At 33.2% G+C, this 18,538-nt stretch overlaps 1 protein-coding gene across 1 annotated transcript; it reads right to left on the bottom strand.

Annotated features, from left to right (window-relative positions):
* Positions 1-12,409: 12,409 nt before the first annotated feature.
* Positions 12,410-17,964, bottom strand: LOC123529871 (forkhead box protein fkh-2-like). Its single transcript, XM_045310436.2, has 2 exons — positions 16,432-17,964; positions 12,410-12,692 (listed from the first exon to the last, which is right to left on the bottom strand). The coding sequence occupies exons 1-2, from the start codon at positions 17,718-17,720 to the stop codon at positions 12,665-12,667; spliced, it is 1,317 nt and encodes a 438-aa protein (XP_045166371.1). The 5' UTR covers positions 17,721-17,964; the 3' UTR covers positions 12,410-12,664.
* Positions 17,965-18,538: the final 574 nt, after the last annotated feature.

The following is an 18,538-nucleotide window of genomic DNA, read 5'->3' as shown; positions in this document are numbered from 1 at the left end:
GTTACATAACATTCCCAAAGACACAATACACAAGAAGCTTTATGTCGGACCGAGTATATTCTACAAATGTTAACACTAGTTAAAAAGCTTTTCTGCCAACGAAAGCATGTTCTTAACAGATGAAAAGAAATACCGGTCATGTACTTTTTCTGTACATATTCATAACCCATAAAATAAAAGTGGGTAATTAAAATCTGCCTACGAAGAAAATTCATACTGGAGTAGCCAAGCGGTTAAATTCGCCGACTTTCAGTCATCTACAGTGGGTTCGATACCTCGTTTGCGTCGTAGAAAACTTCCATGTATATGTATGAGACCATTTAGCTGGCTTGCGGAAGTTCAGTGGTTCTACCCAGATGCCAACCCTTGGCTGAAATAATGCCCGGATGGGCATCTAAGTGCCATCAAAAGCTGGAATGTCGCCATATGACCTATAATTATATTAGTATAACGTTGGACCCGACAAAAACGAAACAGACAAACATGATAAAACTTGTAATGAGCACACTCAAAAACATACAATATCCGAACAGTATTTAATAGGGACCAAAATAAACAGTAACATACAATTTCTATTACTGGAGATGAAGTTAATTGCCTATGGAAATGATGCATATCCCCTTCTTGTACTGAAATGCAATCCCACTTTTACCCTCCCAAATCGATCTTTATACCCATGGATAAATTCTGTTATTATTTATTTGCTTTTTTTGTTTGTTTTAGGCATACAGACACTAAAAAGAAAAATGGCGCGAAAAAAATGGTAGTCGCATAATGGCGAATACAAATAGTCCTCAGTTCTCAGGTTTTTTTTTTGCTCTGTATAGATCTGTCATGTGATTTTAGCAAAAAAAAATGCAAAGAAAATAAGGAAAATAGCTCTACAGAGCAAAAAAACTGAGGGCTATTTGTATCCGCCATTATGCGACTACCATTTTTTTCGCGCCATTTTTCTTTTAAGTGTCTGTATGTCTATAAGAAAAACTTTTTCTCTGACACTGTGCCAGTTTCATTTGAAATGTACAAAAAACCCAAATGCATGAAAAAAAGTACAAGAATTTAGCTTGATATCAACAGTTCTTAAGGCATTTTCAGTACTATAAGACAAAGCGTCAGATTTTGTCAAAAATAGCTGTCGCGACATAATTTTGAAGCAGTTACCCTAAATGCAGCCTTGTTTTGCCCTGTTTTGACATTTTCTGCTCTGATCTGCATGCATATTACACATTTAAACTGTTAAATACGTTCACTTATACCTCTGATGGCCAGAAAATAGCAATCAGTAGGCTATAAATATGCAGTTTTTGAAAAAAAAAATACACTCAAAACAGTGAAAATGTTATATTTTTGGGGTTTATCCCCATTTTCAACGAAATTGCAATAAATTTGTCATTTTCTATCAAATTCTAATCAAAGTAGCCCATTTGCACCATCATCTGGCCAGATTTCAATTTTTACCAATGTCATCGGTAGTTCTGCGCGTTCCATAAACCGGAAGTAATGGCGAAATGTCATTCGTTCGGATAAGGCATACATACACTAAATAGAAAAATGGCGCATAATGGCGGACACAAATAGTCCTCAGTTTTTTTGCTCTGCAGAGCTATTTTCCTTATTTTCTTTGCAATTTTTTGACTAAAATCACATGACAGATCTATGCTTGACATGTAGGTAGCATTTTCATAATGAAATAACATGACAATTTTTTTCATGGAAACTTAGATCAAACACCACCAGTATAATTTGGGGTCTCATTTTTTAGCTGATTTTGCAGTTTGTGTGTTTGACTGAAATTATTTTTCTTGCATCAAACATGACACCCACTTCTTTTGATTTTTAGTTAACACTGACAATATTCTTCAAGAAAATGTAAGTTACAGAAATTTAAAATGGGTCCTGATGTGTGCTGCGGTCATTGGAAATAGGTCAGTTTTATATAGAATAAAGAACAACAACTATTTAGTGTGTTATAACCATAACCTACAATAAAGTTTTAACTCGGTATACGGAAACGAAAATCAGTGTATGAATTAACGGCAGGCCGAGACTATTTATTGAAACGGCGGCGTTACTGTCTTTCTAAGGATTAAATTTGAAACACATAATTTTAACATAGTAAATAATTCCAAACAGTTTGGAAGGTGCGGATCTTTTTATTCATCAGCAAATACATGCAACTCAAGATACAATTACACAAGCTTTTATTTCACTATGTTATGTACCACGTGTTTATAAGACGTTTCATTTAAATATACATTGTACAAAAAAAATCTATTAAGGACAGCGATTTTCCCATATACTCCCATTATGAAATGAAAGGTTGAAGTTTTACAAATCAGTGTAGCAAAAAATCAGGCATGAGACCCTATCTTTTTTATTTGACGAATTTTCTAAGTGTATTTTGAAAATTTGAAAAAAAAAATGTTTAATGAAAAATCTAGAAAAAAAAATGATGAAAACTACCTTGAGCGCTGTATTTTCTTGCCTAAAATACAATGATTGGGGAAATATTTGTATTAAATATCTCTATAATATTATACTCTTCAGTCGTAAAATTTATTTTCTCTATTCATACTTCACTGCTGGACATAATTATTATGAATAATACTAAATATAAAGTAAAATATATCACAAAAACATGTTATATTATACTGCAAATAATTATGTAACCACTTTTAATAATTTTTGATGAGAATAACTATAACTACAACTACAACTGCAATTTCTACTGCTACTTCTACTGCTACTTCTACTGCTACTGCTACTGCTACTGCTACCAATAATAATAATAATAATAAATAATAATAATTACAATAATAATTATAATAATGATAATAAACGTGAGTAAAACAAGAAATTATAAATGTTACCAATTCGACCCTACATCAAAGTTATTTCAAAGTCATTGAATATTTTCTATATAAAATTGTTTTTATAGAAAGGACAGGCATAATAGTTATACGATTTAAAAGAACGAAGAAACGGGTTTTTATGTTTGAAATTAGTTTTAGATGAAAAAAATATCGACATGAACAATATGGAACTCATCACGTTTCCGTGACTTTAAAGGCAGTAAGATAAGTCCGACGAATGTGTATGCATACATTTCACGTTCTTGTCTTCTATTTTATATATTTAGTATTCTTATAAAAAGACAAATGCTCATCGCAAAATAAACGTGACACTTTGTCTGATAATCTAGATTTTGAAAATAAGTATCATTAGTAACTGGAAACGACTAAAACATTTATGGTGATATCACTCTTATAGCATCTGAAAAAAAAAATTATTTGAGCCGCGCCATGAGAAAACCAACATAGTGCGTTTGCGACCAGCATGGATCCAGACCAGACTGCGCTGTTCGCTTTCAAAGTCTCTTGCAACTAAAGAAACCGTTAGCGAACAGCATGGATCCTGACCAGACTGCGCGGATGCGCAGGCTGGTCTGGATCCATGCTGGTCGCAAATGCACTATGTTTGTTTTCCCATGGCGCGGCTCAATTTTTAGTTTCAGATGGCGTCATTTTTACGCACTTTCAGTATGCAGAACTATCGCTTGTGTTCGCGTTTTCTTGATATGCAAATATTTGCGTCTATTTCAGCGTTTTCTCTTTTCTTTCTCGCAGAATTCAGAAACTATGTATAATGAAAAATAAAAGCAGTATATTAGATACATTGCTCCGAAATTTGATATACAATGTACAAACAATTGCGTCTATTTAACCTTTTTTTTTTCTTCGCAAAATTCAGAAGCAATGTTTTGTTAAAAACAATATAATATAAATTGCTGTGTATTTTGCTTATTAATCTTTTAATATATTGCTTACACTTGCAAAAAGAAGTCAGTATACGCCTAAAAAACGGGCAAATTTGCAACATTTAAAGTTACGTTCTCATCTAATATGTCTGTATTGATGAAAATATTTGTCTGTCAAAAATATTTATGTTCAGGTTCGTCCAATATGAACGGTAGCGAGGTATAAATTTCAAAAGACATCCGTGAATATACTGATATAAAGGAGGGAAGAAAACACAAATATGAGAGGAGGATAAAAAATAGTGCGCCTAAATTGACGCTCCCGGAAGTTTTGTTAACTGTCGTCTGCAGTGGGAGCTTGGAATCAACCCGAGTTCCACCTTTGATATACAACTTTCAGGTGTCAGAACTGGATACATAAGACAAACAATAGCATAATTTGGCAATTTAGTACAATGTTCGTGCTCGCTAGATCGAAGTTTGGACAATTTAAGATTGTTTGGTACAAACATCCCACCCTTGGCAATTTTGCTTAAAATCTCCTAAAGGATACATATCTGATTAGGCTACTTAAAGTGGATAAGTAAAGAATTAGCCACAAAGAGTGCTTCATGTTGACAAATCAGTTCCCGAGCGAATTTAGATTCACGATAAGCTGGAGGTCTGTCTGGAGTGACCAGAAGCACTCTCTTTGTACATATAAGTACGAGTCAAAAACAAACTTCATAGTCCCTTTCTTTGAACATTTACATATATATATATATATATATTTGTATATATGAGAATCATATAAAACGCAATGAAACATTAGGGTAACGTACAGGGGAGCAAGGCTTTTAAAACATAAGATGATCGTTATTTTCCTCCCTTGAAAGACCTATATCTTTTTGTAGTCATACACACTATGACCAGTTTTGTTTTGTGTATATATTTTATAAACAAAATAAATCAAAAACATTTTAGTATTTAATGAATAAAAATCTCATAAAATGCTATAATTATGCTACCTTAAAACAATAAACTGAACTTAAAACTGCATAAAAATCATCAAAATATTAATCACAAAAAGGTTCTGAAATATCATTGCGGGAGTTTTGAATTCATGCTTGATTATTTTTATATACGATAAATTTGAAATATGAACATTCACGACTATAAGTCGATGTAAAGGTTAAAATATCCTTTATAATTTTAGCAATACATGGAATTATTATTGGGCACTTTATTGTCCGTAAGTATTGACCTGGCACTCATTAATCTTCGCCAGTATTTTCGGGCGTTTTCGTTAATTTACGCAATATTTGTATCCTGAAAGACCTACTGTATATTACTAAAGTAACACATAAAATTAACCGATGACACGTTGGCGTAGAGGTAAGGTATCCACGCAGGTTACCACGGGTTCAAAATCACATAGACCTTTTTTTTTACTTTAATGTATTGTAATGTTACCGATACCTGTTTTATTTTTACATTATTTTATGTACTAGTATCATATTTCATAAAAATTAATTCTTTTCTCTTGTAGTATTTTTTTCTGGATCGCTGGTGACAGGTTATTGGTCTTTCTTTTATCTACAATACTATTAAAACAATTTTATTCCATTTATAAATATGATTACCGTTAATAAATGAACCATGAATATCACGATACGTTTGATCAAATAAGTAGTAAGTCTGCATATAAAATTTGGGGACAAAAAAGATATGGTTAGACGTAGGACTCGAACCCACAACCCTGATATTGGCAGCTAAACGCTTTGTCCGCACAGCTATTTGCACTTGCGACAGAATATCAATTAATAATTATATATGCAATATCTAGTTATATGATTATCGTTATTTATGTTCGAACACCGAAAATTAATTTACGGAAATATACGGAATACTCATGAGTGCCAGGTCAATACTTACGGACAAGTAATTTTTTTTAATGTGTTTACAATTAGTATACATAAAATTATACATGTACAGTTTAGTTTATTAGTTTATTTAAGTCTCTTCCACATTTACATAATCTGTACGTATTCAGAGACTATTGTTAATGAAAAGTTGATTCCCATTAACGAATAAAGAAGCATAACGAGATAATGGGTCTACTTTTAACAGATCTTTGCAACCAATGCTTCGGACAAAATATTTCATTATGTATTTGATTATTCAAAACAGTTTATTTTGCTAATAATGTACTGGCTTCACCATACTAATATCACATCAGACTTGGATTCCAAAGAATATTCCTCAAGTTTCAATATAGAAACAAGAGGGCCAAGATGGCCCTAGGTCGCTCACCTGAGAAACATACCATAACTGTGTAAACATGTTTGACCTAGTGATTTCATGGAAACAAACATTCTGGCCAATTTTCATTAAGACTGGACCAAAAATGTGGTCTCTTGAGTTTAAACAACTATTTTCTTGGATATGACCTAGTGAACTAGTTTTTGACCCCAGATGACTCGTATTCAAACTTACCTAGATTTTATCAAGGCTATCATTCTGACCAAATTTCATGAAGATCAATTGGAAAATACAGTCTCTATCGCATACACAAGGTTTTTCTTTGACTTGACCTAGTGACCTACTTTTTGTCCCCAGATGACTCATATTCAAACTCAACCTAGATTTCATCAAGGAAATTTTTCGAAACAAATTTCATGAAGACCAATTGAAAAATAAATCTCTATCGCATACACAAGGTATTTCTTTGATTTGACCTAGTGAGCTAGTTTTTAACCTCAGATGACCCTTATTCGAACTTGACCTAATTTTTATCAAGGCAATCATTCTGATCAAATTTCATGAAGATCAATTGAAAAATACAGCTTTTATCGCATACACAAGGTTTTTCTTTGATTTGACCTAGTGACCTAATTTTTGACCCCAGATGACCATATTCGAACTTGACCTAGATTTTATCAAGGCAATCATTCTGACCAAATTTCATGAAGATCAATTGAGAAATACAGCCTCTATCGCATACACAATGTTTTTCTTTGATTTGACCTAGTGACCTACTTTTTGACCCTAGATGATCCATATTCAAATTCAGTCTAGATTTAATCAAGGCAATTATTCCGGCCAACTTTCATGAAAATCAATTCAAAAATACAGCCTCTATCGCACACTCAAAGTTTTTATTTGTTTTGATATAGTGACCTACTTTTGGAACCCAGATAACCCATATTCAAACTCAAACTAGACTTAATCAAGGTAATCATTCTGACCAAATTTCATGAAGATCAATTTAAAAATACAGCCTCTATCGCATACACAAGGTTGTTCTTTGATTTAACCTGGTGACCTAGTTTTTGACCCCAGATGACCCATTTTCGAACTTGGCCTAGATTTTATCAAGGTTATCATTCAGACATAACTTCATGAAGATCAGTTGAAAAATATTCTTTATCGCATACACAAGCTAAATGTTGACAGACAGACAGACAGACAGACGCCGGACATCGAGCGATCACAAAAACTCACCTGAGCATTGCTCAGGTGAGCTAATAAGAAGACTATGTAGACTTATATCCGATTGTATCATTATTATTCGTGAACCTAGAATACTATTGTCAAAATTTTCGATATTTTGCAAATAACAATCTAGAAAGAAATTGTCGTCCGTCTGACTTGTAGTGTCTCATTACTTTTATGTGTTACGTTGCTTTTTTTGCAACGATATAAACATTGCTAGATTTTTTTTTCAGGACGATGCGTTTGTCAGCTGTGATCCCTACCACAGAGTAGAACATTACATTTTACGAAGGTCAAACAATGACGCATTATTGAAACTCATTTAACTTAAATTCTGTTTGAGCACAAAGTTAACATTTCTTTCGAAATACATATTTGTTCTGACTGTTAAACTAAGAAAAGGAGCATAAATAGGACATATAAAACATGTCCCGTTAAACCAATCTTTGAACTTTTACAGTTCCGTTGAAATGCACATATTATACATTCCGTTGGGCACCTGACACCTTCTACTGTTTGTGCAGTGACGTCACATCAAAATGACCTGTTTCACTTTGGTTGTTTTACATTTTGAGGTCAAGACATTATACGCTTAAATACATAAATAATTCGCTGATAAGAAAACAGAGTCTATTGACCTTATTTATATATAATCCATAAGAAGTCGTTCCGTAGATAAGTCTTTCTTCGAGCCGTTGGGCCGAAAATTCCAAGAAAGGGTTGAGTTTCGTAATATTTTTAAGCTGTGATAGTTGAATACCAAAGTTTATAACAGGCTTTGTAGTGAGTCCCTTCCCTTTCTGACAAGGGGAAATTGCAACTGCGAAACAAAGACACATGATATTTAGGACTTTAGTAAAGCATACAAGAATCAAATTGAAATTTAGCTATGTACAGTAATGTTTTAGAGATTGTGTCTCTCCCCGTTAAGCCAAGAGGAACAATGTTTTTGGCGGTGCGTTTTAACCCTTACCCTACTAAATTTCTATAATGAACTTGTCCATCTTTCAGTTTGGACAGTACCATTAACTGTTAAAAGGAATGCTTACCAAAAAGATACTGACTGAATTGCAAACAGTGAAGACATGTGCAGGCTGATCTTAGTCTGCACTGGTCGCAAAGGCAGAGTCACTTGCCGCCAGCAGGTCAAGGGTTAAATATTGTAACCAACGTGTGCATTGAACGCAATAGCGGAAACAATTGGTGAAATAATGCTCGGACTGTTTTGATACAAATTACTTGTTTTACTTGTTTGAGCTAATTGGTTGAGGTTCGGTAGCATCATAATGAAATTTTATCCAGACTTTTTTCGTGAGTTTTAGACTCTTGACTAATTTTTTATCTTGAATTTACTAAAGACAATAAATAAATAAACAAGGAATCGGTAAAACCGAACGATGCTCCCCGATGCATGTGCTTGTCCCAATATGGGGAATAACATATTAGAAACAAAACAAAATAGTGATAATAAAAGGAAGAAAATTGAATAAAGGGAGATAATTCAAAAACTAGTTTAGGTAGAGTTATGGTTCTTTGTTCGACACTGCACTTTCCGTCAATGGCCTCTATCATTATGTGAAGTTTCAATGAAATGCCATTAATACTTTTCAAGTAATGCTCCGGACAAGCCTTATTTTGTATATTTAAGGGAGATAATTCAAAAACTAGGTAAAGCAAAGTTATGGTTCTTTAACAATGTACTTCCCGTCAATGGCCGCTATCATTTTGTGAAGTTTCAATGAAATGCCATTGATACTTTTCAAGTAATGCTCCGGACAAGCCTTATTTTGTATAATAACAGGAGATAATTCAAAAACTAGGTAAGGTATAGTTATGATTATTTGACTCTGCCTTTTGTCTCAATGGCCTCTATGATTATGTGATGTTTCAACCAAATGCCATCAATACTTTTCAAGTTATACTCCGGACAAGCCTTATTTTGTATAACAAAGGGAGATCATTCAAAAACTAGGTAAAGTAGAGTTATGGTTCTTTGACACTGCACTTTCCGTCAATGACCTCTATCATTTTGTGAAGTTTAAATGAAATGCCATTAATACTTTTGAAGTAATGCTCCGGACAAGCCTTATTTTGTATAATAAAGGGAGGTAATTCAAAAACTAGGTAGAGTTATGATTCTTTGACTATGCACTTTGTCTCAATGGTCTCTTTAATTATGTGAAGTTTCAATCAAATGCCGTTAATACTTTTCAAGTTATACTCCGGGCAAGCCTTATTTTGTATAATAAAGGGAGATAATTCAAAAAACTAGGTAAGATAGAGTTATGATTCTTTGACACTGCACTTTGTCTCAATGGCCTCTATCATTTTGTGAAGTTTCAATAAAATGCCATTATTATTTTTCAAGTTATTCTCCGGACAAAAGTGTGACGGACGGACGGACGGACAAAGCGGCAACTATATGCTCGCCCTTCGGGGAGCATAATAAATAAATAAATGATGATAATATTTTTGTTTCAAATTGCTGACAATAGTCTTATCCATTTGCTAACTGGATTTCTGTTGAATTTATTTAACTTGATGAAATCTATAATTACTAAAAATGAAATAGTTTAGAAGATTTATGGAACCATAGAACGCCAGCTAGCGAAAACTAACAGCAGAGTCGGTTTGAAGGGAGTAATAAAATGCGCAACATGCCACACCCGCACGTGCAGGTTTAAGACTGTCATTACAAGAGTTGTCCATTTTAGATTATCTTTATGTTATCAAATATTTCCATTTGTATCAATAAATCTCAAAGATATTCATCAAACATATATCATTCGCCACAGTTTGTTATACCTAAAAGTTTGTATCTTTACAATATATTTGTCGACAATGGACCATTTTCTTTTTTTTTTCTTCAGTAAATAACATTTCATACATATAAGGTTTTCTTTTTTAGATCCTGTTTCCTTTTTTCCTTCAATCACTGTTAAGTAAGAAATAAAACATTTCCGTGTACTTAAAAACAACTTTGCATGACTGTATTGTGTCAAAAACGGCACATGTGTGCATTATTTGCATTTTAAATCAGTTACTTTGTTTACAAAATCACATGAAAAGAAGACAACTCTCTTATTTTATATTGGAGAGAATACTAGAATATTTACGTATGCCTTTTATTTTACCAGACTCCGTTTTAAATAAAAATAATTATGAGTAATAAACTGCAAGTAGTTTTGCTAAGAACAATACAAAAAGGTAAGGTCAAGTTAAGAATAAGTTACCGGTGTCAACATGGAATATTCAATGAGAAGCTGTGGAATGAAATACAAAAATATAAATTGCTGTAAAGTACATGGACTTACAATACAACAAGAAGAATGGTTTAAATAAAGTTTTAGGAAGATATTTTATGTCTAATATTTCAATATAGTGAAATAGGATAACGCTGAAAACACTTCCGTGCATGTTGTATTTTAGACACTGAAATAGGCCCCATATAATATATACATTATTATTTTATTGTATTATAGTCTCTTCAATGTGACAATACAATACATGCATATTTACAAATATCATATGTATATGAATAGTTTAACGAGTGAACGAACAGGCTTCCTGTCTTGAAGCATTGCGAGGTCTAACGACATTTTCCAGAAAATCAAATCAAATGAGCCAACATAAATGAACAACTTAAAATTTTTCATTGTGTTTTATGTACATAATCACTTATCATTGTCCTAAGCACACACTGACGCTGGGGCTTTATTGATACTCCTTTAGAAACTGTGCGTATTAATACAACAATTTGTCATGTTTTTTTCGCGTGTGTTTTTCAAAACCATGACTGCTATTAGTGTCCTAGTAGAGATAAGTTTAAATGCACATCTAACGTTAAAGTGACCTAAGCAGTTTCGACAAAGCACTTACTTTCAACGCCATTTCAACTCAAAATATACAAAATTCATGTCGAGTTGAAAGTGAAAATCTTCAATTTTGACATTTTATCAATTACACAATTGTTCAATTTGACGTTTCCATTTTTATCAATTTTGAAAGTTGAAATTTCTGTTTGCCTACTCAGCAAACAAGAATAACATCGTGGTAATTAGAATCATCTTGATTTTTCTGTTGACATAACCACTCGGACCTTAAGTAAAATGACAATCTAGTCAACACTTTTCTTTTGACTTTACGGGTCAAATATTTCATGTTAAAATCGAGTACTAAAATGATAACTAAATACAGGAAATATTGAATGATTCAGACATAAATCTGCACACTCATATCTTTAAAAGACACATGCTTCCAGATTTACATAAAAATATCAAAAGTTTTAATGATAAAATATCAAAATTTGTAATTTACGATATGAATGGTTAAGATGTTCTTTTTAATAATGCTGTAATCACCAGCCGATTCGTTGTCCTTACTGCATGACTGAGGCACTGGGTGGTTACGCACGGCATGAGGGTTCCAATACATAAATATTACCCAGGCTAACTGTTTCTTTTCCCCCTCATTCTCATATGCAACTTCTAGTGTAGAAAGTACATAGAAATCGAAATTTTCGGCGAACTCAAATGTATAGGTTTGTTGTTTCTCAGGTCGGTCAGCTAACTGCATCATTTACTAGTATCATTATTTCTTTCCCTGAACCGTTACAGACTTTTAAAACACTTCAAAAGTCAACCATAATTTTAAGCAGAGTATATTTTAATGTTAATTGTCATGATGGCCCTTTAATACAAGGATAATGTATTAACGTGGGCATTGTGAAAAAGATTGATTATTGATAATTTTATCATATGTTTACCATTCAATAGTTTAAATCAAATACACCTCAGCACAAAAGCTTACTATCAGAGAGGAGAAATACTGAAACGTTACTTTTAAAGGACAGTTTAATGGCGACGTAAAAATTACACGTGACGGTATTGGACCGGGTAATGCGAGAAAAAATAATCTCGCAATGACTTGTCAGGCAATGTGCATGCATGTATAATTGGAAAGTGAACGCTGCAGCTTTTATGCAAGTTGGCCGAATTTGTATTACAATAGTAGCTACATCCAAGACACGTGTGAAATAATATTTTTTTACTTGAACGCAACAGAGTAATATAATAGACATGTGTTATATATCAACATATCTGTTCTAAATCCGCAGAATATACTTTGGAGGACATGTTAGTATCTTCTAGTGACGATGAAAACAAATTATCTTCAAGTAGCATTTATTAAATAATATTTCTTATATTTACAAAATTTACAATTTATTATCCCCTCTGAGCACACACCACAGAAAAATGTCACTTAATAACAAATCACAGTTAGTTTGTATGCGTTGTTGGTTGATAAAAACAGAACAATAATTTCAGTCAGGACCTATAGCCATACACATTGATTGATTCCTTTCCTGGTAAAGTATGCATCGTGATACACCCTTTTTTGGCAGCCTCTTTTTGAGATCAACGTCACCTCCGTTCACACAAGTGCTGGAGCAGCATAATTTCTGAAGAAAAAAGAACTCATATTTATTTATTTATGACAAAGTAATAAAGCACTTATGTTTTCGTATATGTGCAAATTATCATTAATTTTTATCGACGATATTCGAAGCTATATTTTTAAAATTGTCCATGTATTAATTTTTGCGTGTGTAATATCTTTAACATCATTATAATTTTCTTTACAATTGTTGAGCCAAGTTTCATTTTATACGCCCAGCAAAAAAAAAAAAAGAAAAAGAAATAGAAAAAAAAAACTATTGAGAATTGAGAAAAAAAAAACGGACGAATGAAGTGTCGGACAGACAAAACAAATTAACGTATCTTTAAGTTACATTAATATCTTAAATTAATCAAAAAACAAATGATTCAGAAATTCGCTTTTATTTTAAATTCGATAATAAAACTTTCAAGCATATGGGTATAAGTCTGTTCGTAAACAACATGGTTATATTCCAAACAACATTGTAATATTTGAATAAACAGTGCAGTTGGGTGCACTTGATTGAAAGTTCTTGGAGTTGGAGAGGTTTAGAATTCCGTCTCTCTCAAGAGCCCTTAATCGAGTAGAATTGATCCAGTAAAGATTTGAAACAGATTAACGAATAAATCTACAGCAAATACGGAATTTCCTTAGCTTTTAACATTCCTTCAACACGGAGATCGATTTGAGAAGGCATTCCTCTTGAATGATTTAAACATAGCGTAAGATCGAGTTTAACAACTTGATGAAATAACCTGTCGCAAAATAAAAATATTAAAAGATACGACAAAGGTAACAAAGGCTTGTCTACATACTTATTTGACTCAATAACAGAATCAGCCTTAAGTTAATAACATTTTCTCCTCGTATTAGATTTTTAACCGCATTGGGATTCGTCAGTTAAGGCAATTTCACAAATATACATAACCAAAACTAGGCCCAAAAGGATGTTGTTTTCATTTTTCCTTTCAGAATCGACCAGAGCTTTCACAAATACGCCGAATTTTGATCCGAATTTCTTAATCGACCAACTTCTGGAAAAACGTCCTTTTTTAACCTTATCGGACCGGTAAATCTAGAATTTCAATTCGTGCGCGTTTCAGTCTCTCTTACTTTTCAGTTCAGTTTCAGAGTAATTGTGAAATGGCCGATTGGCTGTAATGCAATGTTGATTTGTTCGTCGGTGTATATGAGAAATGGCATCCTATTTCCTGTTCTTGAAATATCTCATATAACTTTTTTGAACCATTTTCTCGCGAACTCGTCGGCATTTACAAAAAAAAAAAAAAAAAAAAAAAAATGGCAGTGCATGCTGTTTTCTTTTTCGATGTATTGCAAATAAATTGCATTTACTTTCCCATACATGAAATTACACTTGAATATGTGATAATCTGACAGCCATACGTATTCTATACTCAATATCTATTTATAAACAGGAAAATGCCGTTCTATTATTCTACTCTATCAATCTGTCTTGCTTCAGAAATGACTATTTCTTGTTTGATTCAATGTCAGAAAAAAGAACGAAACAAAACATTTTTTGAGTCATCATTTACCCAGGATACACGTTTTCCAAAATAACTGTCGAGCCCGACTAAACCTGCCACAATAATATTTCTCCAAAATTCAACTTAATGCAGATCAGGCATTTTTGCAAGATGAAAATACAGTTTTGATAAAACAAAAACCGTATCTGCAATTAATCAATTTATTTTTGTGGTTAAATGCAACATCAAACAGAACGTATGATATATTTTTTTATTCCTGTTTATAATATAATTGTAATGTAATATATAGACAGTATCAACAAATGATACGTACAGTTTACTTCGGATAAGAAGAGCGTGATTTAATAATAGTGTTAATCCGCGGTCACATCTCTAAAAATCAAGAAAAACTTAGAGAGATAATAGTGTTTGATTTTCACGCCGCGGATGTCTAATACTTCAATGACAAATTAGATTTTCATTAATTCCTGATAGGGATTATCAGTCTATATAAATAATCCCCGATGGACTATCAACATTATGATTGTTTGAAATGACATGCGAAAAATGTGACTTCTTCTCCCATAAAGTGGAATGAACATATAAATGTACTTAACACTGAAAGATGTGAAAGTTGTGTCCTAATTTACATAGCTAATATTTTCATTTCTCACGGAAAAGGACAATAAAGTAAACACTTAAAGACAGATTGATAATATTATATAGACGGTTTTGCTAAACTTTCATTTCTAATACGAAACATCCCTTACAATTAAAAAAAATTATTACTGAACAAGTTGCAAAAGTTTGAAAACAATTCTAACGTGACCCGATCTGGTTTTCTATTAAACAAAATATACTGAAAGTGTGACGTTATTATGTGATAATATCACTTGTACGTCCATAGTATCTCGTATCTCAAAAAGAGTTGTTTTTTTTGTGTAAAAAATGCACATTTTACATAAATTGAAAATTCATATTCTTCTCCTATTCAACTACATCTTTAACTACTTCAACTACAAACCAAAGAGGGAACCCTTCTGTGTTTTTGTTAAGTGACAGTTACTGTGTTTGGTGACAGTTACTGTGTTTGGAATAGCTTCCCTCACTGCATATACAATGGAATTTCAGTAGGTTATGTCTTTATATAATAGTGGAACAAATTAACTTTTCCTTTGACTGATTATTGTTATATTTTTCTTTTTTGTTGTTATGTTTTTGTAAATGCTTGCACGTGAAGCTTTTGAGGGCCTCATGGGAGATCAACTTGTTCAAATAAAGTCTTTATTAATAATTATGAGTATCATCATTATATTATTATTATTATTATTATTATTATCATTATTACTATCATTATTATTATTTTCATCATCATCATTATATGAGTTATTCCAATATGATTACTATACTTAATTTAAATGCATAACATTAGATCTTTCAGTCAGCCCAACTGATATAAGTTTTTACAAGTTATCAAAAAATTAAATGGTTGATGTAAAAGATCCTCAAGGCCTAATTACTTTTAATTTCTTAGTCACGGCTTTTATGGGTTTATTTGTATGTATAAAACGTCCATAAGACATGATGTATTTTGGTAATATAAAAATATAAATAGAACTTAATCCTTGTTATTGCTAAACCATTAACTACACAAAACTCACAACATTTCCGGTCAGTAACGTATCTAAGATTTGCAATGTTTGAAAAATAGTAAATTGACGTTGTTTAGCTATTATAATAAAAAAAGAAACGTATCTTCATGTCATCTCCGTCGCGTTATGTCCTACTATCTTGTATATTTTTCAAGAAATCGTAAATTACCTACAATGTTCTTAAAAAATCAACAACGAAACAATAGTATAAAAATAGATTACACTTGTGAATGTTGTCTTGAGAAATGAATTGATCATTAAAATAGAAGTGTATGCCTATAGCCTTAGACAGATCTGTTCTCTTTTTATGGTAACATCTTTTTGTTTGAAATCATTCTGAACTGAACTGAACTGAACTGAACTGTTTGATGATAGACTTATGGCATTTATGTAGTTCAGGAAGTCAAAAGTACATTTGCACGTGGTGAACATTTGATGTAAATAATATATTTATTTACCGATTTTTTTCCTTCAGAAAATGGTCAGTCTCAAAAGGCGCTCCGATTTAAAAAAAAATGAACTAGTTTTCAGAATTACAAGCGATCTTTTCTCACTTAATATTTCACGTATCATGGTAGCATTTCCTGATTTACATAATACAGCTTACATTTACGAGACTCACCTTGGCGAGAATGCATTGAGCGGGTACGTAGTCTGATCAGTGTAACCTGGCTGCCATTGTGGTGAGGAACTGCCATACATTCCCGTGTTACATCCGGGTGTCTGGTTGCCATAACTGTTGTTGCCATGGTACCATTTCATGAAAGGATTGTTCATGTTTTGACGCAGTAAAGCGTCATCAAGTCTATAGGCCCGGCGCTCGGCTTCTGTATAGGGTGAATATATCGAGCTGAGTGCTGGTGTTGGATTGAAGGGAACAGCCGGTGCCAGCGAAGGGGAAGTGCCGATGTAGCCGTTGGTCACGTGATACATCCCAAGGTCACAGTCCTTCTTGCGACCACGTCTCCTTGAGCGCCGTCTTTGTCTGAAATCCCCGCGCATGAAGTCTTGGATATTTGCAGGATGGATCGCCCAGTAGTTTCCTTTCCCGTCCTCGCACCGTCCGGCCTTTATAAAACAATCGTTTAAAGACAGATTATGCCGTACACTATTCCTCCAGCCTTGACCTTTGTTCACATAATACGGATAGTTTTTTTCAATCCAAGAATAAATGGAACCCAAACTCAGTCTTTTCTGATTGGATTCCAGAATGGCTTTAGCTATAAGAGCGATATATGACAACGCTGGTTTAACTTCAGAATTTCCACGCGCGTTATCCTCTTCCGCAACAACTCCGCCAGTTTCACTTTCTATAATGTCATCCGCCTTACTGCATGTCTCTTGATCCTTAATATCAACAGTCAAACACTCTGATGAATTGTTAGGAGACACTGAATCTTGTAAAGAAAGGTCTGTCTTAAATTCGGATATTTCTTCAAGTTTGAGACCCGATGTATTGTTATTTGCTTGCGTTTGTGACTCTGGTTGTACACTATTTATATCTGTCACGGTATTTTCAGTTTCAAAACGATGATTTATTATGTTCACATTGTCTGTCAAATTAGAATCAATTACATCTGTCTTCAAAAGCATTCCAGTTGAATCCCTAGGAACGCCGAAATCACCAGATCCTGCCATTTTGTAGTAAGAAGATGTAGAATTTGGGATGTATCCATTCTGGTAAACTGTTGACTCGGAATAAGATGGCGGATCACGTGCGGCGGCATAATGAACACTTCCTCCAGACAAAGTATTGCTGTAACCAGGGTAGCACGTGTCTTGTGTTTCCGGATAATGTCCATGATGTAGTTTTATAGAACTGCCATCATATCCCAGAGTTCCGTAAATTCCATTCTGGAATCCACTTGTATCCAAATAACCACCTTGCATTGTCATAGAGTGGTGATGCATTATAGCATATCACAGAATTAAGTTTGTCCGAATGTTTTTATAAACAATCGAAATTAAACAAAACTATTCTGATAAATATTGATTCCAAAAAGTGTAAACTGTTTTATTGTTTTCTTCGCGTGTTGATGAAACAGGAATTAGTACAGCCTATATAAACAACATTAAAAATTATGAAAATTGTACATAAACAACAGACTAAGTCCACCGATTGTAAGATTGTATACAAGATTTGCGGCAAACTAGTTCAAACATTGGTACTAAGTGGCTCTAAAACAAGAACCTGTTTGTTTTTAATCATGGTAGGCCAAGTCAGGATGTCACATTTCGCCGTCTCTACAAGTGTCATACGGGTGGGAGGGGAAAACGTAATCTCATTGGCTGGATGTCATTAATTAAGTCTCGTTTAATCTCGTGAGAGGATGGTGAGATATGGCGATTTGTTCATGATCTCTCTTTGGGCGGGTATTTATCTTATCCAATGTTTTGGTAGCAAAGAAATCGGCGTGAAGTGCTTGAGTAGATTAGTCTATGTCTAAGCATGATAACAATTTAAAAACAATCGAGAAAATGATTTTCAATTTATTCCATATTACCTTAATCCGCATGTTGATTCATGTAAATTGTAACATAATTAGATTGTGATAAAATGTAAGAGCACTGGATCTTGGGGTAAAAAATATCAAGTTAAATGTAAGAGCACTGGATCTTGGGGTAAAAAATATCAAGTTAAAATGGACCCTTCTTGTGCAGAATTCTTTCAAACGCAAGTAAAGAAGTGTATGCAATCTAACTATTCCCCATAAAAAGAGACTTTACCT

The sequence above is a fragment of the Mercenaria mercenaria genome, chromosome 13, assembly GCF_021730395.1.
Source record: "Mercenaria mercenaria strain notata chromosome 13, MADL_Memer_1, whole genome shotgun sequence".
Classification (NCBI taxonomy): Eukaryota; Metazoa; Mollusca; class Bivalvia; order Venerida; family Veneridae; genus Mercenaria; species Mercenaria mercenaria.
Note: the sequence above shows the minus strand (reverse complement) of the source record. Positions and strands in the feature narration are given on the sequence as shown.